This window comes from Phocoena sinus, chromosome 19, assembly GCF_008692025.1.
Source record: "Phocoena sinus isolate mPhoSin1 chromosome 19, mPhoSin1.pri, whole genome shotgun sequence".
Classification (NCBI taxonomy): domain Eukaryota; kingdom Metazoa; phylum Chordata; class Mammalia; order Artiodactyla; family Phocoenidae; genus Phocoena; species Phocoena sinus.
The window spans coordinates 41,929,578-41,954,995 of record NC_045781.1 but is presented as its reverse complement, the minus strand read 5'-3'; the positions used below and the strand labels follow the sequence as shown (position 1 = coordinate 41,954,995).

The window sequence follows — 25,418 nt, the reverse complement described above, 5'->3', positions numbered from 1 at the left end:
ATTCAGTCCCCCTAGATGTTTGAATATTCTCTACACCACCAATTTTTGAATAAATATGATAAATATGAGACTCATATTAATATTCACTTGTTACAGTAGCTGGGAATGTAACAGATTTACATCCCTTTTTTCAATGTGCTAGTCACATATTATTCCAACACAGATGAATACCTGTTGGTGAAATCTATCATCAAAGAAGATCTGGGTAGGTAAGCTATACACATCAGTGAAAAACAATCACAATAATGGGAGATACAAGAGTGATATTTTTACGTTAAGTGGTAAAACATGTATGTCTGTGGATGATAGGACAAATACATTTCAAAGATAAGGTATTAATTACACTGTATATGTATATACATTTTATATACATAAGTGTATATGTACTAATAATTTTATATTGTTTGAGAAAAAGGTCTCCAAATAATCATTCATAGTGGATAAATACAAAACTGATAACATTCTTAGCACCATCAAGAAACGATGAATACAGGGGTAATTCCAACTGAAGAGTAAAAAACCCAGCATATCCTTCAGAAAAATTTGCCACAAAACTAACTCTTGAGGAAATTTTTCTCACAGATGTTTCTAATTTTAATTGCTACTGTATTTTACAAGGCAACATATCAGCACAAATATTAAACTATCTAATATGCAAAGTTCTAATATGAGAAAGTACATCACTATAACGCACTAGATCTCAATGCGCCTAAACACCCTCATGTTTCAGAAAATGTACTATTTTTTTCGGTATGTGGGCCTCTCACTGTTGTGACCTCTCCCGTAGCAGAGCACAGGCTCCGGACGCACAGGCTCAGCGGCCATGGCTCACGGGCCCAGCCGCTCTGCGGCATGTGGGATCTTCCCGGACCAGGGCACGAACCTGCGTCCCCTGCATCGGCAGGCGGACTCTCAACCACTGCACCACCAGGGAAGCCCAGAAAATGTACTCTTTTTACTGGAGTAAAAATATCCTGTGAGTATCAATCATTTTAGTTGCATTTTTGATATCCAACAGCCATCCAATATCCCCTACATGTCTGAACATTCATTCTTGTTAGAATTCCAGTTTTCTCAAGAATGACACGAGGCAAATGTTTTACTATTCCCTTTTATGTCAACTGGGAATGTATCTTATTTATAATCCAATATTACCCCAGTTTGCTCTTTGGTACAGGTTAGGCCATTTTGAGAGAAGTTGAATATATCATGATGCCAAGACCCAATACAGTCAAGGATCTTCTAATGGGGACATGAAATGTTAGGAAAAGGCCTCTGTTAATTTGCTCCATAAAAATCATTATCATGGTTGTAGAGATTTTAAGAGGAATGCTCTTTTCCTTCCATACCTGCAGAGGGCACATTTTTCACTTCACTATTACTCCACCAACCAGTCAAATGTATTCTGAGCATCTACTCTGTTAGAGCACTGTACTAGGTACAGTGGAGAAACACAAAATAATGCCCAGTAATTGCCCAATCTCTGTCCTCAAAGACACTCCACTCTAGCTGGGAAGATTAACAGAGGGACTCGTCTGGTGCCAAAGAATGAAAATGGCCATAAGTGTGTGCCAGGCACTCAGAGAAGGGAATAGTGAATAGTGAACTGGAGTTAGGTTTCATGGAGAAAGTGAGACTTGGATTGGACTTTGCAGTCCAGGTATCATTCAGCTAGACTACCATGATAAATATGCTGCCTATCCACTGCCACTCTTCATGCTTGCCAGTGTGGCTCCACTTCCCACTGAGCTTGGATCAAACACGGTGCTACATAGGGAGATCAGCCCGGTGCTTTGTGACCACCTAGAGGGGTGGGATTGGGAAGGTGCAAGAGGGAGGGGATATGGGGATATATGTATACATATACCTGATTCACTCTGTCATACAGCAGAAACTAATGCAACATTGTAAAGCAATTATATTCCAATACAGATGTTTAAAAAAAAAAAACACGCAGTGCTACAAGCAAACAGTCTAGTCAACTGCAATCAAAACTCAGGACCAAAAAGAAAAAAAAAAAACTCAGGACAAAACCCATTTGGGATGGGTGGGGGTGTAAGTTGGATATTACGGCTCATGGAAAAGAACTCTGAAGGGTACAAGAGAGAGGAAAGGGCAAGGTGGAAGCAGAAGACAGTAGGAGGAGTGGCCGGCTGAGAGCAGATTGTCTAGGGAGGTAGTATTGGGTCAAATCATAGAAGATATTGAAAACTAGGCAATTCTTGAATAAAGAATGTGCTTAAGAAAGGATAACTTGGAAGGAATATGCACAGCAGATACAGAAAATGACTGGGTACATCTGCTTAAAAAAAAAAAAATTCTCATTTAGAAAAAGCCCAAGCCTCTGAACAGACTTATGGGTGATATTTTTAATTTTCATGAACAAGAGATTTCTTAAGTATCCAGAATTCTAGCTTAGAAGGCATTTTCTTTCGGAAAGCATTGTTCCACTGGGTTCTTATTTACAATGCTGCTGTTGAGAAGTTGTGATATCACTTTCTGATTCTTCCAAAGTGATCTACTTTTTCTCTTTCAAAGTTTTTAAGACCATGGTTCTCAACCCTCACCATGCATCAGGTTCCCCTGAAACAGAGCTTTTGTTTTAATTGATCTGTGGCAAGGTCAGATATTAGTATTTTTTTAATGTTCCAAGGTGATTTCAAGATGATCCAAGATGTGGCCATGGTCAGTGGTTTTGGATTTTCTTATCCCTTCTGTTCTGAAATTCCACAATGATATGCCTTGGTTAAGAGTCATTTTTCATTATTGTGTTGAGCACTCAGTCATTTCAACCTCAAAAATCATAATTTGTTCTGAGATGTTTTCTTTACTTTTATTCATTTTTTAATTTTTTGGCCACACCTCGTGGCTTGCGGGATCTTAGTTCCCCGACCAGGGATCGAACCTGGACCACTGGCAGTGAAAGTGCCCAGTCCTAATCACTGGATCACCAGGGAATTCCTTGGCATGTTTTCTTGTATTATTTCTGCAATAGTTTCTTCATTTTTCACGTCTAGATGTCCTCTTAATTGAGATGGGTATCTCCTTGTATAACCTCTCATTTCCCATCTTTTCATTTTTGTTCTACCTTGTGGGAGATTTCCTCTTTTTTATTTTCCATCTCTTCTACTTTTTTTTTTTTTTTTTGCTCTCATTAAAAGACTTTATTTTGGAATAATTTTAGGCTTACAAAGACTTGCACAGGTAGTCCCCTAATGTTAACATCTTACATAATCAAAGTACAATTATCAAAACTAAGAAATTAATGTTGCAACAATGCCATGAAGTACAGGCGTCATTTGCATGTCACAAGTCATTCCACTAATGTCCTTTTTCTGGATCTAATCCAGGATCCCACACTGTATTTGGTGGTCATGTCTCCTTAGTCTCCTCCAGTGACAGTTCTTCAGTCTTTCCTTGTCTTTCATGACCCTTGACACTTTTGGAGAATATTGGTTGAGGGTTTTGCAGAGTGTCCATCAATCTGGGTCTGTCTGATATTCTGTCATGATTAGACTGAGGTTACGAATTTTGGGGAATACAATAGACAGGATATGTTCTTCTCAGTGCATCATTTCAAGGGTACATGATGTTGATGTGTTATTTATTACTGATGATGTTAAACCTGACCAACTAGGTTAAGTCAGCCAGCTTTCTTCACTAAAATTACTGCTTTTCTCTTTGTAACTAGTAAATGCTTTGGGGGAGATACTCTATGTAAATATCGTTTCTTCTTCAGCTTTTGCCTACTAATTTTAGCATTCACTAGTAGCCTCAAATTTGTAATTTCTAAAATTCTTATCCTCTGTTCCTTTTTAAATAGCATCCTTGGTTTGTATTCATGGATACAATATCATCTCTCTGAAGTTGCAAGTTTTGTCTTCTTTTCTTCTGCATTATTTCTTCCTCTTTTTCCTATTTGTTTTGATCTCTATCTTTTGTACTAAAGCTTCCAAAAATGGTTGATAGCCCTTGGCTATCTGTTTATATTTAACTGTTAAGGAAGGCATTAAAAATCTTTTTTGCATGCTTTGCATCCGAAGAGCTTATTGAAGGATTTCACTGCCAGGTGACCTTGTGGAAGCCACCAGGTGTCAGTAGCTGTTGACCTTTTCTCTAGAACTGGTGGGTTTCTCCAGAGAGAAACCTTCCTAACCGCTGCCCGGGGATATAATCTTGACTGTTAGTATTCTACAAGCCAAAGAGGTGCAGGTGGGGAGGTATCTCAGCAATGAGTATGAAATTCCACTTAATCCCAACTCACCATGGTCCTCAGCTTTGCCTTGTAATCTCACATCAAGATCATCTCAGTTTACTGGCCTTCAATCTTCCAAAAATTTCCTGAGATCTTTCACTGACAGAGGTGTACTCTCTTATTCACTTTGTATCTTTGTTTATTCCTTACTCTCATCATTTATGTGGCTTTTGGAAGGGAACAAAGATAAGTTTGTCAAACTACTATGTTCAATCTGAAGCCCCTTACTGTTATTTTTTGGGGGGTGGTCAAAAACCATCAATATTTATTAAGTATAAAATTCTATGAACCGAAAAATGGTACAGATGAACCGGTTTGCAACTCAGAAATAGACACACACATATAGAGAACAAATATATGGACATCAAGGAGGGAAAGCAGGGGGTGGGTGGTGGAATGCATTGGGAGATTGGGACTGACATATACACACTAATATATAAAATAGATAGCTAATAATTGACATATAACATTGTATTAGTTTTAGGTGTACAATATCATGATTTGATATATGTATATGTTGCGAAATGATTACCACAATAAGTTTAGTTAACATCTATCACCACACAGTTATAAAAATTTTTTTCTTGTGATGAGAACTTAAAAAAAAAAAATTCTATGAACCAATCTCCCATACAGAAGAATTCCAAATGGTTTATGTAGATACCCCACCCTCAAGGAGGTGGAGCGAAACTCCCTACCCCTTAAGTGTGGGCTGCCCATAGTAACTTGCTCCTAATACGAAACAGTATGGAAAGTTCCTTTCAAAGAGTAACTTTATAGAAAAGAAACCTAATAAACACCTATAATGGAAAAGAATCGGAAAACAGAATATATATATATATATATATATATATATATATATATATATGTATCAAATCATTTTGCTGTACACCTACAAACTAACACGATATTGTAAATCAACTATATGTCAACAACAAAAAAAACCCTAATAAACACTACCTCATCCTTTTGATCAAGGTCAGTCTCATAAATCGTATTGATAGTATGTACCCTTGATACGATGCAATAATAACAAATTACATCTAGAGGCTTCCCCCACCCCAACCGAACCTATAACCTCAGTCTAATTATAAGAAAAATATCAAGTTCCAATTGAGGGCATCCTACGGTGTACCTGACCAATACTCCTCAAAATAGTCAAGGTCATCACAAACAAGAGTGCGAGCAACTGTCACAGTCAAGAGGAGGCAAAGAAAACATGATGACTAAGTGTAAAAGAAGAACAGAAAAAAAGACACTAGGTAAAAACTGAGGAAGTATGAATAAATTGTGGACTTTGATAATAATGTACTGATACTGGTTCATTAACTGTAACCAATGTACCACACTAATGTTTAAGATGCTAGCAACAGGGGAAACTGGGTGCTAAGTTTATGGGAACTCTCTGTATTATTGTCATAAATTTTCTAAATTTAAAACTGCTCTAAAAATTAAAGTTCATTTAAAATATTTCTATGAAACCAATAAACACTGGCAGCTGAATTTATTTACAGAGAAAACAGAATGGGTTTGTGGGGATGCAGGAGTCAATGAGGTTTTTCGGTTGTTAGTGATGTGGGCAGCATTGGGATTCATCTCAGAATTCTACTTAGGAGTCCCAGATAATTCAACAAATTTGGATAGGTTGTTCGTTCAGACACAGCATGATAAACCATACTGAAACTGCTTAGCCCTTCCTATGGCCCAGCATAAAGCAGGGCACCCTGAGGGATGCAAAGACGCTTCCTTCAGAGGTTGTATAGTCCATTAATGAAGACACTTAAACAAAATACACGAAGTATGTGATAATAGCATCTGCCTTGGGTATCTGCTTCCCCTATGATCCACCCCGCCATTCAAAGCTGAGGAATGGGTCCCCCCCTGCCCTTGATGGGATCAGAAATGGATACTCTTGACACTGTCTAGCCAATTACATTCTCACTTCTAAGAATTAATTTCCATAAGACGTCTGGACTGGAAACTAACGTAGCCACCTTGATTCCTATTGGTCTTCTGATTCCTGGTCCTAGTTCTCATGAGGTCCAGTTGTGCTTCCTAACCCTGAGTTCCATCAGATGCTCATTCATAACTGATTCATAACAAGTAAGTTCCCTTTTACCTGTTAGCTGAAATAGGTTCCTTACTTATGTATGTTATTCTATGACAAAAATAATGAGTGTGTATCTTTTTAAAGTAAAGAATATTTCTTCTTTGCAAAGAGACTTAGCACAGAATTAAAAAATGAGTCTCTGCCCTATGAGAGCTTAGGTATACTTGGAGAGGCAGAACCCTTTGTTACCAAGGCAGGCATTTTAAGGTCAGGTAAGCTGCAGAGGCCACTGTAGTTAGGATATGTTTTAGAAACTAAATCTGAACTAGCTTAAGACAAAAAACAAATTTACTGACTCATACATGAAAGGTCCAGTGGTAGACTTTTAGCCCTAAATGAAGGTTAATAAAGATGTTCAAACAGAACTGCACTAGTTTACATGCATGGTCTGGCTTAAAAACAAATCAGCTTAATTTCTTCCAAATGTTTTCCACAACAGGCTAGTGGGTACATTTTTGGACCATAATACTTAAAAATGAAGAGAAGCGTGGCTAAGGTGTCACTTATTAGTAAACCATGAGACAGAGTATGCAGTTTAAAGGGGCAAGATGGAGCAGAATGAGTGTAGGAAAAATCCAAAAACGAAAAAAAAACAAACAAAAAACACCTAAAAAAAAAGATTCAGGGAAGAAAAAGGGGGTCACATCGGAAGTCTTAGAAAGCTCATTTTCCTGTGCTGCTCCTTATTAGATTTCTTGGGTAATAAATCAGAGTGGGCAGGTTTGTGAGAAGATTCGTTTTTATTGTGGACATCATCCTATTGTTTTGTAAGTAATGCCACCTCCTTTTCTGAAAAACTTCGATGAGGAAACTAGAAAAAAAAAGATCCCAAAAGTAAGCTTCTCTAAAGAAAAATGAAATTCAGGAACCTGGGTTTAAAAATTTTTCTCTTTCCAGGTCCATGGTGTTTCAGTCACAGAGATTAGAACCAGGAACAAACAATAGGAAACGGCTCTGAGACTGGCACTGATGGATCAAAAATGCCACTTGTCACACTTGTAACAAACAGCATTTGTATTTGCATTTGTTTCTTAATTTAAGGTAAGGTGTTTCTTACCTTAAATTTACATAGTTGAAATGACAATCTTCGACCTCAAGTTTTCAGGAATCAACCAGGATTTGTCAAGTACCTGCTAAATACTCAGCATCAGGAAGAGTGATGTGAATTATTATGATTGAAGGTTAAACATTAGATTCAAACACTAGTAATAAGAATGGGACTTTTCTTTCCTGTTAGTAATCCTCAATTCATGTGATAGTGAAATAACCAAGCCCTAAGGAACGATGTCTCATTGGTTATGTTAGAATGCTATCAGTATGTTTTAAAGGTAATTATACAAATGGCTTATTTACCTTGTTTTATTAACATAGTCACTAGAACTTCGATCTCAATGTTTAATTTTCCCCAACAGTTTAGCTGTTTCCAAGAAAAACAACCATTTGAAGACTGGCATTACAGATAACAACATATTATTATCTTGAACTGGCTTCTCTTTACCAGATGGTTTCAGTAAAAATAGAACTCCCAACCTGTCTACCTGGTTGCCACTTCACACCCATTAATACAGCAAAAGTTTTGATTTCTGCCTCTCAGGATTATCAAACGCGCAACTCACGTCAAGGAAAGAGCAGCAGTAAGAATCCTGAAAACTGCAGAACTCCCCATCCAGTTACACTAAACCCAGTAGTAGCATAGATACAGGTGACTTTTATGCTTCTCAAATTCTTTTCTTCCAGAACACCTGAGAATTACAGGACCAACATTTCTACTTAAAAAAAAAAAATTTTTTTTTTAAAATAACTGTAGGGATTTCCCTGGTGGCAAAGTTGTTAAGAATCCGCCTGTCAATGTAGGGGACACGGGTTCTAGCCCTGGTCCAGGACTATCCCACATGCCGTGGAGCAAGTAAGCCTGTGTGCCACAACTATGGAGCCTGCATTATAGAGCCCACGAGCCACAACTACTGAGCCCACGTGTCACAACTACTGAAGCTCGCGCGCCTAGAGCCGCTGCTCTGCAACAAAAGAAGCCACCGCAATGAGAAGCCTGTGCACTGCAACGAACAGTAGCCCCCACTCGCCACAACTAGAGAAAGCCTGCACACAGCAACGAAGACCCAACGCAGCCAAAAAGTAAAATATAAGAGCAAAGCTAAATAAATGTAAAAAAAAAAAATAACTGTAGTCAGGGAGAGAAAAAGAAAACAGTATCTTTATTGTGTGTAGTTCTAACAAACATTCACTGTGTGCACATTCCAGCAGAAAGAGACAAAGATCTTTGTTCAAAATATGCTGAAATAAAATAGGTAAACAAACTTCATTACTGAATACACAAAAGGAATGTTAATATTACTCGCTCAGAGGGTGAAGTCAAAAGGAAATTAAATAATCATAACAATGTTTTGCCTAAATAGCAAATGTAGAATATAGGTGTAGGCACAAAGCAGCTCCTAAAATTCATGAGTGGGATGCTAGATGTAGGGCAGGTGACTTGACAAATACCTCTCTGCTTCTTGAAACCTCCCTTTGAGATCACCCCCACAAATTCTAAACCCAAGCTCTTCCAGGGCACAACCATCAAATGTGACTAAACTTCCCATTACTTCTGTGGTATTTGGCAAAAGAACGAGATGGTTAAAAAAAGAAAAGAAAAAAAAAAAAAGATCAATCTCCTGTTCAGACATGTCTGAATCCATTCCTCCTGGAGAAGGAAGTAATGAACATTAAAGCTCTGCATTTCTAAAATGGAATTTAATCAGATAGGCATCACTTAAGATTTTAAGCATGAGATACTATGTAAGTAATGATATATCTGGCCTGTAAAGCATTTTTCACTGCTTCACTTGGGAACTGAGTATATACTCAACAATATTCTTATTTCACAACGTGTGGATTTGTGACAACAGTTGAAAGAACTTTACGGCTCAAATTATAGGTTCCAATGCATTTTTGTTGCTGCTTAAGTGGTCAAATTAGAACTAAACACAGTATAAACTTTATCCATACCACGTTCCTGTCTTTACAAATGTAAGTCATTTGGAAACCAAAACCAATTCCCGAGAGACAGGGGCAGGAAATTTTGGGACCCAGCACTAACATCCCTATTTTGGGGGCACTAATTTCCCCTCATCTCCTCCTCTTGTGCTCTCCAGCCATTATGTGTACAGTATGGTGAGCAGCAGCAGTGAGCCTTCCTTGGGAATAAACAACCAAACACCCCAGAGACATCCCAGGAGGCCCGGCTGGCCAACAGGGACTGGCTCCACTGGCTCTCCAGAGGGGTTTTCACGACCCACCAATGTCGAAACTGTTTCAAGAATTCCTGTCTACTTCTTAAAACAAAAGTGCTTTTTGATGGATTCGGTTAACATACTATATTACTTTATTGTTTAGAAAAAAACTTCTGCAAACTCACACAAGCTCTACCTGGTTGTTTATGTAGGCAGCAGAATAATAGTAAATGGACCCAAAAGTGGTTTTTATAATACAAAGTGACATGATATTAGCAGGAGATCAAAAGAAGCCCTGGGTATTGGATGGATTTCATGGATGGTTGAGACAAAGTCTGAAAATCTTTTCCTCTGGCTCTGAACAAAAACAAGTCCAGATATAAACAGGAAAAGACAACCAATATGAAATAGAAAAACATACCTTTTGCATTGGTCTTTACCCTAAAAATATCAAAAAAACACAAATTTTACTTAAGAATATCGTTCTTTAACATTTCTTCTAAGCCAGATGTTTTTCATTCAATTTTGGGGACTGCCAATGCACTTTTAATTGACCCAAGTTATCTTCTGGCTTAGTTTTAGCTTGAATGTTCCCTTTCCAGCTCCTCAATACTCCTTTGTTCTTCTTTTCTACCCCAGTGTGGGCCCATGTGATCATGCAACTTAATGATTACAGCAATTATATATCAATTCTTATTCAAGGCAACCCTTCCTTGCCTTCCTGGAGGAGCATCAAGTCACACCACCTCTGTTACACAATAACCAAAGATTTTTTCTTTCAAAAAATTGTCTTACACTGGCATCTTATAATACATACAAAACATTTTCTAAAGATATAAGTTTTAGGGACTTCCCTGGCGGTCCAGTGGTTGAGGCTTCACCTTCCAATGCAGGGGGTGCAGGTTCGATCCCTGGTCGGGGAGCCAAGATCCCACATGCCTTGTGGCCAAAAAACCAAAACATAAAACAGAAGCAATATTGTAACAAATTCAATAAAGACTTTAAAAGATGGGCCACATCAAAAAAAAAAAAAAAAGATATGTTTAAAAAATTTACCCATATCCCTGACATATAAAAGTCAGCCAGAAAGCCCCTAAAATTTCTCCATAATGTCATAACCAAGTGTGCGATTAGCAGGTTAACATGATTTTTACAAATTGTGAATTCACTCAATGCTAAATCACAGGATACAAGACCTGGGTTGAACTTTTTCTTAAATAGTTTGCATGGGCAGACACTGGTGTGCTGTGTAGCTTCCTGTCCTGTCAAGTGCCTGGCAAGCAGGAATAGGGGAGGACACAGAGCAGTGCCCATGGTCCTTCCTGAACCATGCTGCTTCCTGCTGCATGTGACGATGGCTCAGAGTAGACTGGTCATCCTCAAAGGATGGGAAGAAAAATCACCACAGTTGTCGGCAGAAAACTCCCAGTGGACGGCCTCCTCAGGTGCTTCCACGGGGGGGAAAAAAGCAGTCAGATACACCAGAGAAAGTCCGAACCAAGGAGAAACAGTAACATAACTCTAAATAATAACCTTCTCCTCAATGAAACAGTCATCTGAGAAAAAAAAAAAAACTACCAGTTTTTTATTCTCAATGGAAAAAACAACAAAACCACAAATTGGAGCCATGGAGGTAAAATACACATGAAATGGAAAACATTCTCTTGTCCCAATCTACCCCCTCTGAATGCCGCTTTACCATGACAGTTATTTTACTGGGGCAAACAGAAGATTAAATACTGTACCTTTGATCAATTTGGAGTCTCTTCTGTAAAAAGGGGAATAAAAAATTGCAAGTTGATAAACAAAAAAAGAGCAAAATCCTTTAACGAAACTGTAAAGCTCTAAACACATACTTATAAATTTATATTTTACCAATACAAGATGGTAAGGGGTTTAAAAAAAAAAAAGAAAAAAGATGGCAATTCATCTCTTCCTCTCCCTGTTTCTCTCCACTCCCCATAAACAAAAGGGAAGCAGAGTTCTGCCCAGCACCATTTGGTGGCCTTAGGAGGTGGCAAGGGCTCCCTGCTACACTCAGTTTTAACAAATATAAACAAGGAACAAGATCATTCTGCAGTTGTGTTTTAAGTCGCAGGTGTGCAACCTGATTTCATGAATTAAACCTCTTATGATAATTTTAAAAATAATATTTACTTAGAAGAAAAAGGGAAAAAGAAAAGCTTCAAAACCAGAGTGTGATGCCCTGTTAAGTATGTCTAATGTGCATTCAAAGTATTGGGAAGCAGGCAATTTTACCAAAGGGCAATGTCACTAGAATCCGTAGACTATAATTATAAAAGAAAGTTCTGAAACATAAAGGTGCTCGTGGAAAAGAGTAAAGAGAGGAAACAAAGGCAAGGACACAATGAGCAGGTGCTTTGAGAGTAAGGCTCTGAGAAATGACTTGGACACTGGCCCCAGGGCTGAGGTGGATGTCTGGCCAACAGTCTGGGGTCCGAGGGAGAAGAATACAATTGGCAGGATTCGAGAAGAGGGCACCGCTGCAGCCTCCAAACAAGTGTCTAGTCCTCACTCCCAAGTAGATGTGCTTTCCAGACTTCAACAAGGTCTCCTCAGGAGGACTTGCTCTCCGCCATGTAGTAACGATACAGAAAACCTAAGAGAATAGCACCTACGATGGGGAAGATCCAATACGACCAGTAGCTAGACGTTTGGGAAGGGGGTAGGGGGGAGAAGCAATAAAATTGTGAACATTTCATATCAAATGTACCCTATCTTTCAACATTCACATTTTAATATTTTAAACATTTTTCACATTTTAATATTTTTATAGCAAAGAATTTTATTTGGGAAAATAAAAAAATCCAAAGATCTGGATTGAAGTTAAATAATAATTTTAAAAGGATTAAAAATGGAATGTATGGTATAATACCAGAAATATATATACATACACACCTCAGTATATATGTTTTCACAAAGACATAAAGTGGTTATTTCTGGGTTACAGGATTATAGAGAATTTAAATTTTTCTTTATGCTTTTTCACATATTCTACAATTAACATCTTTGAGCATGAAAAGTCACCATTTTATGTATATAATTATAAATTTAGAACCAATGATACAACTGTTGAATATTACATCTGCCCCACATGTATTTTTAAAATTTAATCCTCACAACAATCCTATGTAACAGGTATTATTATTCTCATTTTATATATGAAATACAAGCTTTGCACCCAAAATCACAAAGGGAAGTTGGTCAAGCAGTCTGATTCCTATCCTGATTCCCATCCTCTTAATCCCTACTTAAGCTCAGACACTAATAAGGACACACACACATGCACACACAAAACATACTGATAATTCTAATAAAGTTAAATAAATGGTAGTTGGCTTAAAAAGTCCTGTAAGAAACTTTCCTCAGAGTTTCAGGACAGTCATTATTCTCCTTAAAATAATCCTTCCCGGGGATTCCCTTGACGGTCCAGCGGTTAAGAACTCTGCGCTTTTCACTGCGGTGGCCCAGGTTCAATCCCTGGTTGGAGAACTAAGATCCCGCAAGCCACACAGCTGAAAAGATCCTTCTTCTCTAACAGAGCTTATTAGCTCTGCTAGTTTTAAGGTATAATTCTTCCATGATCCAAATGACCTGGCTGCCCCTCCACTTATGACATATGCAGTCTAGGTATTAAAAGGCTTTGAAGCCCAAAAAGCCAGCTAAGGTTCAATAATAAAAATGATTCTCTTTGCCTAAACATGCCTAGCACTTTGTACATTTAAGTATGGCAGAAAGCTGTTCTGGACACGTTTAGAACGTCAGCCAGGTAGCTTTGTTTAAAGACACAAGCAAGTTGGTCAGTATGTACAACAGCAATATGGCACAGGGAAACTTAAAAAGTAATCTCCCCAAAAGAGTAATGAATTCAGATATCTTCCAGAGCAGCCACAAGGGACAAAAGAGTTCAAAACACGGAAGATAAAGTCTTCAGTGCACAAGACTGAGAACGGTTGACCACCAATCCTCATATAATCCTTTGTAACTTTACGGCCACTGAGAACAGAACCAGAGGAAATGCACCAAAGGACATACAGATTCAACAACTTCCTGGCCATAATACAGAACTCTCTTCATTCAGATTTATTCAGGTTATTGCACATAGTTGTGACTCAGTTATTTTTATTGCTTTGAAGTATTCCACTATATGAATATCCCAGAATGAATTCATTCATTTTACTAATGAATAGTTATTTGGGTTGTTTCCAATATTTTAATATCTTGAATAATGTTGCTGTGAGCATTCTAGTACGTGTTCACTGGTATACTTGTACACACATTTCTCTTGAGTATGTATATATCCCAAGAAATGCAACTGCTGGGTCAGAAGTTATTATATTGTCAAATTTACTTGATAATGCCAAATTGTTTTCCACAGGGACTGTACCCCTTTACATCTCCCTAAGACCCTAAAGAGGGCCTAAGATTATTGGTAATACACTTCCTAAACAACGCCTCTTATTTTTAGAATTTTTAAAAATTTTCACCAATCTGGCAGGTGTGAAATATACCCTATGATTTTAATCTGCACCTCTCTGATGACAAATGAAATTAAACCTTTTTTTTTCCATATGCTTATATTTGTGCTTCCTCTTCTGTAAGGTGTTTAAGTCCTTTTCTCATATTCTACTAAGTTACTTTTTAATTGATTTGTAAAAATTCTTCACGTGTTCTACATAGTAATTTTTAATTGGTTTTAAGTGTAGTGTAAGTCTACTGCAAGTTTATGGCCTGTATTTTCAAATTCTTTATGGAGCTTTTGGATGAGCATAAATCCTTAATATTAAGAAAGCTGAATTTACTAACAGTTTCCTTTAATTTCCACTTTTTAAAAATATTCTGTCCATCACCTCAAACAAAAAAGACATGGTACTTTGATGGGAAAAAAAGACACATTTTCTCTCTCTCTATGAAATGCTTTAAGTGGGACCTCAGAAAGATAAAACAGCTCTATATAATCTCTATAAATTTTTACAAGCCAAGGATTCTACACTTATCTCAAGTAGAGACACTTAAGGGATGACAAATGTATACCTTTCAGGGCTAATTCTACTGTGTTAGTAACATTACTGCAAGGGATAAGTAAACCTTTGAGGAAGCACACATTCCTGAACATGACTGCAATACACAATTCTTTTCTTCTGTAAAATGTAATAATACATTTTTACATTTATTATTACATTCATAATATGTAAGGTAGGTGCAGAGTGGTTGTGAGGATTAAACGAGATTAAGTTTTGTTTTTTTTTTTCGAGATTAAGTTTTTAGTGGAAGTTGCATAGCTTGGCTGAGCTACAGAGACTGTGGGCCTGAATTAACAGTAGCATTTGTCCATGCATACTTACCTCTTACTACATGTGATTCTAATTTATGTTACAACAAGATGTAAAAATTACTCAAGGCAAGAACTTTTTTGAGATTACTCAGATGACTAAAACTGTAAAAATTAATTTTTCTAAAGCTAAGGAACTACTGAATTTGTAATAATTTTGACCAAAAAAGAATGAGCTGTCAAACTGTACTCTGTTATGTTACACATGTATATTTATGGAAGAACCTCTTTGCCACACAGTATGTTGAGCATAAGGAAATCTATTAAGGGAATACCAACCTTTTGCATGTATTATTTTTCGGAGGGTCCTGAAGAAGATGCATATTCAAAAACAAACAAACAAACAAACAAGATTAACACAGAGTATATAAATCTTCTCGAATAGTCATGCAAACTCTGAAGCTAATAACAGAACTTCATCTTTCATGCCATTTGATGTTTACAAATCCATATGTGATGGGAGGACTAGGAATTCTTTTTCTGATAATATACAGGTATTCCCTAGTAAAGAACCACTAATGAAAGCATAGAGAAATATGACCTAAACTCTTTTTATCTGTAAAAAACAAACAAACAAATAAACAAAAAAAAGCCACTGGTACAAACGATATTGCAATGAACTAATTTGCAGTCACAATGGTAAGCCTGGTTCACTGTGGCTTGCCACTGGCTGTAGCTAAGATGACATTTTGTGAAAACACTGTTAAAAAATAAAAACTCCTGTCTTGTAACATAGAGATCAACTGGGAAATGCTCAAAAGCATGCAGATGACTGCTTTGTGGCTTAGAGAAGTGAACTCGTTTACTCTCTGAAATCGTAATAGTTACGATTAGAGACCTTAGGGCTTATTTCACAATGAAAACACCAAGAATGGAGTTAGGGGAAAGAAAATACCAAAATAAACTTAAAAACAAAAATCTGGCAGTAACAAGGTACTTATACATGCGACAACACTGATGAACCTTAAATGTTACGTGAACTGAAAGAAACTAAAGACCATGTATTATATAAAGTCCATTTACATGAAATGTTCAGAATAGGCAAACCGAGAGGCAGAAGAGTAGATTAGTGGTTTCCTAGGGCTGGGAGAAGAGGAGCTGGAGGGAAATGGAAAATGACTGCTAAAGGTTACGTGGTTTCCTTTTGGAGTGATGAAAATGTTCCAAAATTAATTTGTGATTATGGTTGCACAGCTCTGAATATACTAAAAACCCTTGACTTATACATCTTAAATAGGTGAACTGGATGGCATGTGAATTATACCTTAATAAAGCTGATACTAAATTTTAAAATTCACTTTATGTAAATATCAAATGAAGTTATGGATTTCATTAATTAGCTATATAGTACAAAAAAGCCTGCTAACTTACTGCCAGAGGACAATAACCCATTAGCATAAGTTACTGCTGCCCAAAAGATCATCTTTGCCAATATGCAATAATATGCCAGGGTATGCACACATAACTACAGACTTCAGTAACCTCCAAGATTCCCAAAAACCCTACATACATACTGGCCTAGATATTTTAGAGCAGACCATGAGATAAATTTTAATTTCATATACCCAAAACATTGTCATGCAAATGAATACATGCCCCAAACCTGAAAGAAATCGCCTACAGGCAAGTAAAACTTCTAATAAAAAGTTTTAGATAAATCCTATTAATATACTACTACACTTCTTTGAGACCCGATGTTAACAATCTGGGACATTTCTCCTTGAATAGAATGAGTCAGGCTAGCTAAAACATGTTACGGTCAATCTTTGAGAAATACAGCAAGTGTTTTGCAGATTCGGAAGGCTGGGGTGGTAATGACGGTTGTGTGTGCATCTTACAACGTTGCCTTTTTTTTTTTTTTTTTACAACGTTGCCTTTTTAAAGCTTTTTTTTTAAAAACTAATTAAGTTATTTATTTATTTTTGGCTGTGTTGGGTCTTTGTTGCTGCGCGCGGGCTTTTCTCTAGTTGTGGCGAGCGGGGACTACTCTTCGTTTCGGTGCACAGGCTTCTCATTGCGGTGGCTTCTCTTGTTGTGGAGCATGGGATACGCACACGGGCTCAGTAGTTGTGGTACGCAGGCTCTAGAGCACAGGCTCAGTAGTTGTGGTGCAGGGGCTTAGCTGCTCCATGGCATGTGGGGTCTTCCTGGACCAGGGCTCGAACCCGTGTCCCCTGCATTGGCAGGTGGGTCCTCAACCACTGCGCCACCAGGGAAGCCCAACGTTGCCTTTTTAAATATTCCACTACAGTAGCCAAGAAATAATTGAATTCTATCAAGAAAATTCCACGGTCTTTTATGCTTTCTTTATCCACACATATACCAATGATTTATGGAACAAAAAAATGTAGACTTAGTATTAAAAAAAAAAGCGGAGGTAATCTGAAAGGCTTACGTGAAAGCGAAACGGAGTAATATATGTATTATGATGTTTAATCTATAACCACATTAAATCCGTTAGTTCATATAAATGGATTCTGTAGATTTCAAAGTTTTTAGCCTCTTTTACAACCAAAAGCACTGGTGTGTGCTAACTAGAGTGAGCCTCAGACAACGTAGTAAGCAAGAGAGAGAAGAAAGAGAGGGGGGAGAGAGAGGCCAGAAGAATCAAGACCATAATATACTGAAATTGTAATAGTTCGTAATAAGCAATAAAAATTTTAAAATATACATGGTTTCCTTCCTTCCTTCCTCCCTCCCTCCCTCTCTTTCTTTTAACTAAGTACCTCAACCCCTGTTTTAAGAGCAATCTAGGAAAGAAAAGAGAAGGAAGCTTATCCTCTTTAGAATACGAAGAGCCAAATAAATGCCAAAGTGACTCTGCTTTTAATCAGCTATAAATGAAAGAGTTTTTTAAGGCACTGCTCTTGTAGCCAAGTGTCTTGGCCAAGTTTGGAAAGAAGCCAAATAAGTTATTTTTAATTTAACAAAATTAAGAAGGGTTCTATTAACACAAAACCTTCCTTCATCTTCACCCTTCCATTCTCTCCGTGTACAGCTCCCCCGTTCTCATTTCCACTCCAGAGCTCTGTGCTGCATCTAACAGATGCTTAGGTGAAATTCCTACAGTTTATGATTGACTTTAATTTACCCCTGTGGGTGTTCAGGCATATCTTGGCTGGTTATGTTCTTGCCCACATTTTAATTTACATGCAAGATTGGTCAGGAGAAGTGACTGCTCTCCACCTTTGGCATGTATAGTAGTAATTGCAATACTATATGATTTTAGTTACAAGAGAGCAGTTCAAATCCAGAATTCTACCAAAAGCCTTACCAAGTGATTAATATGCATGCTTCTTTATTCTCCAACGAGTCTGGAATCCAATTCCAAACAACCAGATTGCTTTAAGTCTACTCTGATTTTAGTCCAAAATTAACAGAAATTAACTGTTTAAATACAGTGGTTCCTAAAGTTCAAGATTCATTAAGCCTTTAATTCCGTCATAAAATAAATAAACAAATATATTTATATACATACAAATACTAAACATGGACTTTGTAGAACAAGAGGAAATATTTCATAATATTTGAGTAACCTTTTTATTAAAGCTGATTATAACTGAAATTATGTCTAATATCCTCAATCAGTTTCCTCACCTGTGAACTGAAAGGCTCAAATCAGATGAACCTGAATTCTAAAGTCATATTCAATTAACTCAACACAATTTTCCAACCCAAGGGCATTTTAGTAAAACCTACAAAAGCAGACTTTTAAAGATTAGAGAGAAGTTAATACCATTCTCCCACATCCAAGAAGGAAGTCTGAAGGAGCACAATCACACAGAGATGTTTCTATTTTTCAGCACGTACGTAAAGGTGTGTTCTTTCAGATACTCTTCTGAGACAGTGTGCCGTGAGTACCAACCCTCTCTGACGTGGTTAAAAGAATGACAAAGAAATGTCATAATTGGCAAACATATGGGAAGGGATTTGGGGGTCAGTGTGGGGTGATTTCACTATGAACCCTGTTTATGAAAAAAACATGGGAGGAGAACACATGCTTAAGGAATGGTGTACTTTGTCACCAGAACATAAACATAGGAAGCAATACGCCAAAATTATAGTTCTGATGCATTCAAACATATAGACAGAGAGTTACGTGTATCTTCAGCCTAAACAGTTTATACTTAAGACTTTCAGAGGTTTAAATAAAAGGGAAATATAAGGTATATAAGAGGCTTATGTTTTAATTCCTAAATTGAATGTTAGCCATTCCAAGAGGATTCCAAGTATTTAAAATTGGAAGAAGTGGATTTTAAACCACAGGACACCTTCAGCAAATTCAATGAGTATCTGGGTGGTCTGGTAGTTTTTGCAGCTTTTTATTTAGAATAATTTGGTTTCTACGTGGCCAGAAACTTATGAAAAACAACTTGGGAACTTTGGGCTTCAAACACTACTGCAAAGGATTTTCCCCCCATAATACAATGGACTGTGTAACATTAGCTAACACTATATGAATTTTAGTTTTAGGTTCATCATACAACCTAAAAAGTCTGAGTTTTGAAAGTATATGATTTCAATATTTTCATGGCCATGTGGTGTGGATCTTGAGGACAGCCTTCTCATGACGCTCTAATGTACTAAAATTTCTTTCTAGATGAGAATACAGTTTAACAATTACTGTCTTGTAAAGCATAAATCCCTAGAGTCAGCCCAGTCATATAAGTAATATTTCCCTGTACATAAGGGCAAATTCAAAGATGAAAAACACCTGCTAAAACAAATTTCTATACGACTCTCTCAAGAACCCATTATAAGATACATAAGACATCACTGAAGAAAAAAAATTAAAACACTCAGACACTAATTTCTACTGGGACCTAAGAAGTGAAAAACTTGTTATAACATTGGAGGGCTGATTTGCAAAAGATGTTACCTTGTCCTTCTGACATCTTGCTTTGCAAAACTACACATCATTTCTAAATAAAGCATTACAAGAAGACACTAAGCCTTCAGATTCCTCAGAAAGGGTATTTTGTCTTTCAAGAGTGATCTTGCCATTACATTCTATGCTTTATTTCAAAAGATTACGTTACAAAACACAAATGTTAGGGGAAAAAAAACCAGGCAACAATGAAACCATCATACAAAATTCTTTGGTAAATAGCAAGCACTACTCATCTAAAGGACATCTGCCTACCCATTTTTAACGTTAATAAATTAGGTTGTAGATATGACAGGAATATTTAACAATTCTTAAAAGGAAATTTTTAGTATGATACAACCAACTAACTACATTACATAACTATAAAGCATGCATTCTTTTTAGTTTCCCTCCCATAAAAGAGAAAGTAAATGAAATGTTATGTATGTATAATACTTTACATACGTGTAATAGAAAACTGTATAACAAAAGTCTGTAGCATCTGGGAGAAAAAAATGTATCTGCCTTTAAATGCAAGTTATAAATTGCTTCTAACATAGATGGAGTTTACTAAATTTCAAAAGTTAAATTTTTTAAGTTAAAAAATGAAGTTTAAGAAACATGTTAAGGGACTTCCCTGGTGGCACAGTGGTTAAGAATCCACCTGCCAATGCAGGGGACGTGGGTTCAACCCCTGGTCCGGGAAGATCCCACATGCCGCGTAGCAACTAAGCCTGTGTGCCACAACTACTGAGCCTGCGCTCTAGAGCCCACGAGCCACAACTACTGAGCCTGTGTGCCACAACTGCTGAAGCCTGCGTGCCTAGAGCCCGTGCTCCTCAACGAGAAGCCACTGCAATGAAGAGTAGCCCATTTGCCACAACTACAGAAAGCCCATGTGCAGCAACAAAGACCCAACGCAACCAAAAAAACAAACAAAAAAAAAAAACCATGTTAAGCTTTTATAGAGACAATCTTACTTCCTTAAAAAAAAGAAACAGATCAAATCCTGTTATAGCAAATGTCATCTCATCAAAGCTTTTGTCTATGGAATACTAAATATTAAAGAGAATGAGAGAGATCTTTATAAATGGATAAGGAACAATCACTAAGATAAAATTTTTTAGTAGAAAGAAGGGGCAGAATAGCACCTATGAGATTTTTAAAGCAAGGGATGGTTGGTCTGTCTACTGATCAATCAGTCTATCTATCCATCCATCCACCTATTTATATTTATGTATGCACAGAATCTCTTTGGAAGAGTAAACAAGAAAATGGTAGCTGGTTACCTCAGGAGAAGGGGAACTGGGAGACAGAGTTGGCGATGGCAGTCATTTTTATAGTACACTTTTTTGTACTATTTGAATTTTTTAACCATGTACACCACAAACTACCCATTCAAAAAAGTTAAATGGAAAAATGGTCAGGTTATTGGGTCTATGCACCGTAATGAGATTTGACCAGTGAAGCAGTTGAACTGTCACCTAGATAATATCTGTTGAATAAATGAATGAAATGGTGCCACTTTTTTTTTTAGTCAGGTTAGCATTTGTATGTTCCTTATCTCCTGAACTGAAGGTAGACTGAGTGATAAAAATGTTAACCAAGAAGTAAACCCATAATCCAAAGAGAGACCTCATGGACCACAAATGTGTCTAGGTTACTTTAGCACAGTAGGCAGGCAGGCAAACTGGCACAGAAAACATTGTTTCTAAGGTGAGTTTCCATAACTCAAAGCAGACCAGAAAAGTGTTAAGTATGAATGGAAGATGGCTCTCAGCATGGGGACTAATCCAGCCAGGAAGAGATTTAGAGACAAAAAGGGTTTTTTAATTCTAGTTAGTTATCTTTGACTGAAGCAGGTAAGAAAAACATCTGTTGCCAGATCTGTAGTTTTTAAGCTTTTAAGTTTTAGTATTGTAACAAACATTTCAGGGTCTTGAACCCCAGGCATTATCAGTCTAACAAGGAAACAAGGTGACCAACAATTATTTATTTACTCATGTCATAGCAAAAAGCAGTATGAAAGGTAGTTTCCAAAATACTGGGAAGAAGTTTCTGATTTACACTCTAGAATAGCATGTTTTGGGTGCTTTTTTTAAAAGTTTTTTTGAGGGGGTAGAGAGGTAGTTTCAGGCAGGCAAGAGACATGGAGCTTGGAGCTGTGGAGGGAGGAGAGAAGCAGAAAAATAAAGGAAGAATGAAAATGAAAACTCTGTCGCATAAGGCAGAAGACATCTCTTAATTAGGCATTAAAAAAAAGTCACTGGGCTTCCCTGGTGGCGCAGTGGTTGAGAGTCCGCCTGCTGATGCAGGGGAAACGGGTTCGTGCCCCGGTCCGGGAAGATCCCACATGCCGCAGAGCGGCTGGGCCCGTGAGCCATGGCCGCCGGGCCTGCGCGTCCGGAGCCTATGCTCCGCAACGGGAGAGGCCACAACAGTGAGAGGCCCGCGTACAGCAAAAAAAAAAAAAAAAAAAAAGTCACTTCCTCACAGAGGTTCTGAAACCTTAACCAAAAGAAAGGAAAGTATTAATGAAATGAACTTTACATTTACTTCTTCATGGTGAAAGTAAAAAAAATTGAGGGCTTCCCTGGTGGTGCAGTGGTTGAGAGTCCCCCTGCCGACGCAGGGGACGTGCGTTCGTGCCCCGGTCAGAGAAGATCCCACATGCCGCAGAGCGGCTGGGCCCGTGAGCCATGGCCGCTGAGCCTGCGCGTCTGGAGCCTGTGCTCCGCAACGTGAGAGGCCACAACAGTGAGAGGTCCGCGTACCGCAAAAAAAAAAAAATTGAGAAAAGAGACACCTGCAGCCTAGACACAGAAGTGCCTCTTTAAAACCCATGTAAGAAATAAATGTGGAGGATCAAGAATTTCTTCCTGGAACTAAAATCAGGCTGGACTATAGCTCTATGACAACCTATGTAGGTGGTCTTGGATCTGCCTGAAGTACAGCAGTGTGACTGGAAACACTCAATAATCAAACTCTCTATTTAATGGAGACTATCCTTTGGGTATAGCAGACATGATAAAAACAGCCTTGAAAACACTGCCTTTAAGCACTCTTTAAGCCAGGCTGAGGCCAAGCTACATTTGGAGACTTCTGAATTTTTACAGAATTTCACCAAATCTCACCAGCTAAAAGGGTTTCTTTTTCTTTATTTCTTACAAAAAGTCCAAGGCTCAACAGTTTTAATTTATCTGAGACATCTCTAGTTAATTCTTTGGCCTATATATAGAAGGCAGACAGTGCTTTCCACAGAAGAGAACTAAAGTTCCCTAAGTTTTCAAATGAAAAGATGGGCATGTCATTCAGCACAGTCTGGTGCTTGGCTATCTGGGTTACGTTAAGTGCAAATTCCCACCTCCAGAGATCATGAATCAGTAGTAGTAATGGCAGCCCAGGAAATATGCATTTCAGAAAACATGCCAAGAGATTACAATACAGGTGGTACAAGGAATAGAATTTGAAAAACACTGCTCTACATTCCTAAGAATGGTCTTAACTACATACTATACTACCAAGGAAGAAAAATAGCAACAAGAAGCAATTTGTAGACTTCTAGACATTATAACTCCCCCACAATTTTATTTGTCTTAAATATAATGGGTGTTCTCACAGTGCTGTGCAGAAGTGGGTTATGCCTCCTGGATACAAGGTGCATCTCTTGTACAAATGGGAACATCCCTTGAATCAAATGTTTACCTCTGAAAGCAATGGTTTCTGGACATGTTCAATATACCAAACAAGCCATGCTTAGTTCAAATTTTACCTTAATTACACAAGTGAACATTCAAGAATGGATAGTACCTGTGTTAGGAGGGGAGGACAAACAAACCAACAGTGCTCACAAAGCATTTAAGGAACTATTTCATGCCCCCTTCATAAACAATTCAACAGTTCAGAGTAGCAGAGTGCAGCAAGACGGAAGCGTTAATTTACACAAGCACTCTGGATGGCAGAGCAACAGGTGGCAGACACCACCAAGCAATCTCTTGAACTGAAAGAATTCTTATGTATAGGCCAACTTTAATTGCTGTGTCATATGAGTTCAGTAATACCAGCTCAATGAGGAAAGGGAAGCAAGAAGCTAGGAGGAAAAGAGGAGGGAGCATTGCCTCCATGATGTTCTGGGTGACAACTGCTGTCCCTTTAAATTAGAGGGTAGGGGAAGTCAAGAAAAATAGCGAGAAAAAAGTGGGGGAATAAGGGAGATGAACCATCCAGCTTGTGGGAAGCAAAAAGGCTTTCATATTTTCTTCCTGGTACATTATGCAGTACACATTAAGGTTTTCAAATATTTAATCTTTTGTTTTTGTGGTATCACTGTGTGAATGGGAAGGGTGTGTAGGCCTATTTGAGCCTACACCATAGGGGAATAGGGACAAAAAGGCCTGTTCCAGTCAATTACTCAATTGTTCCAGTCTACAACTCATTCTACGACTTGCAAGAGTAAACCAACCTTCCAATTCTTTTTCCAACACAGAAGCAATTATTATCATCTATACTATTAAATGTAAGAACAAGAAATACTTTTCTACAACTGAACCTATAAACTAATTTCTTTCAAAGCAATATGGGGCATGGCTTTAGAGTTTCAGTTTTTTAGAAAAGCGAATACAAGCATGAACAAAATGTTCCTACTGTTCAAGACTCAGCTATTCTTTTTTCCTGAGATGGTACTGAAAAACAGGATTTTTGTTTGGGGGAAAAGTAAACACTTCTCTTGTTACAATACATTAAAAAAAAGCAATTTTATTTGAGTAAATAGAAATATAAACACTTGAAAGACACAAGAGAAGTAGAGGACTTCTTACCTTGCCATCACCTCTAGGTTTAAGGTCATTCTGTTTAAAGAGGAAAACAAATAATATTTTACGACACATCTAAACGAACTCTCATTACCTGCTTATTTCTAACTTTGGAACATGAGACTACATTCTGGTAGTAGTAATTCCCTGGAAGATGCCAGGGTCTACAGAAGGGTACTGCCCACTCCCCCACCCCTGCACCCCTGACTCTGAGCATATCAGGGTCCCTTGTTAGAATGGTATGGTTTTAAAAGTCCATAGTTACCACTTTTAGCAATGAATTTGCAAGACCAAACTACTATTTTAGGTAGAGATATTAACTGCATTACAAAAAAATCAATCAAAAATAATCCCACCTCCAAAATCAGTTCCTTTTCATAGACACTATATGTGCTGATTTACAGACAAGAAGCTCTATCTTAGCACAGTAAGGCTAGATGATTTTGGAGAAAATTTAGCCTAATGGCTGGGTTGAACGAATTTCCATTTTAGTAACTCATTCCCTCATCATGATCTGTGGCTGTTGGATAGCTTCCTCTCTCTACAAGCACTCCTAGAGCTCAGCTAATTCTTACCGGATGCACATCACCAATATAGTACTGTTTGAGCATTTCTCTGGCATCAGAGGAGTGGCCTACATCTTCAAAACTTTCAGTTGCATCTCCACCAGCTTGTTCCAGCAGAACCTCTTCTCCGCCAGGATGCTACAAGGAAAAGATATTTACTGAAGAGAGGGCTGTCTGAAAAGCTAACTAATGTAAGCTACTTCCCCCTCCCCTCTCCTCTTTTCCC

The 25,418-nt window shown here is 37.8% G+C and overlaps 1 protein-coding gene across 4 annotated transcripts in view; it reads right to left on the bottom strand.

The window, feature by feature from the left end:
• Positions 1 to 8,557: 8,557 nt before the first annotated feature.
• The window catches only part of LOC116743587 (cytochrome b5 type B), a 32,572-nt gene continuing 15,711 nt past the window's right edge, over positions 8,558 to 25,418 (bottom strand). Inside the window, exons 2-6 of one of the 4 annotated variants that reach the window (XM_032612196.1) lie at positions 25,202 to 25,330; positions 24,633 to 24,662; positions 15,228 to 15,256; positions 12,235 to 12,262; positions 8,558 to 11,363 (exon numbers count right to left, since the gene is read on the bottom strand). In XM_032612196.1, the coding sequence (XP_032468087.1) occupies positions 11,328 to 11,363; positions 12,235 to 12,262; positions 15,228 to 15,256; positions 24,633 to 24,662; positions 25,202 to 25,330 (252 nt within the window). In that variant the 3' untranslated portion in view covers positions 8,558 to 11,327. Of the gene's footprint in view, positions 12,263 to 15,227; positions 15,257 to 24,632; positions 24,663 to 25,201; positions 25,331 to 25,418 lie in introns of all 4 variants that reach the window. The other 3 variants (XM_032612194.1, XM_032612195.1, XM_032612197.1) reach the window with 3 other exon arrangements.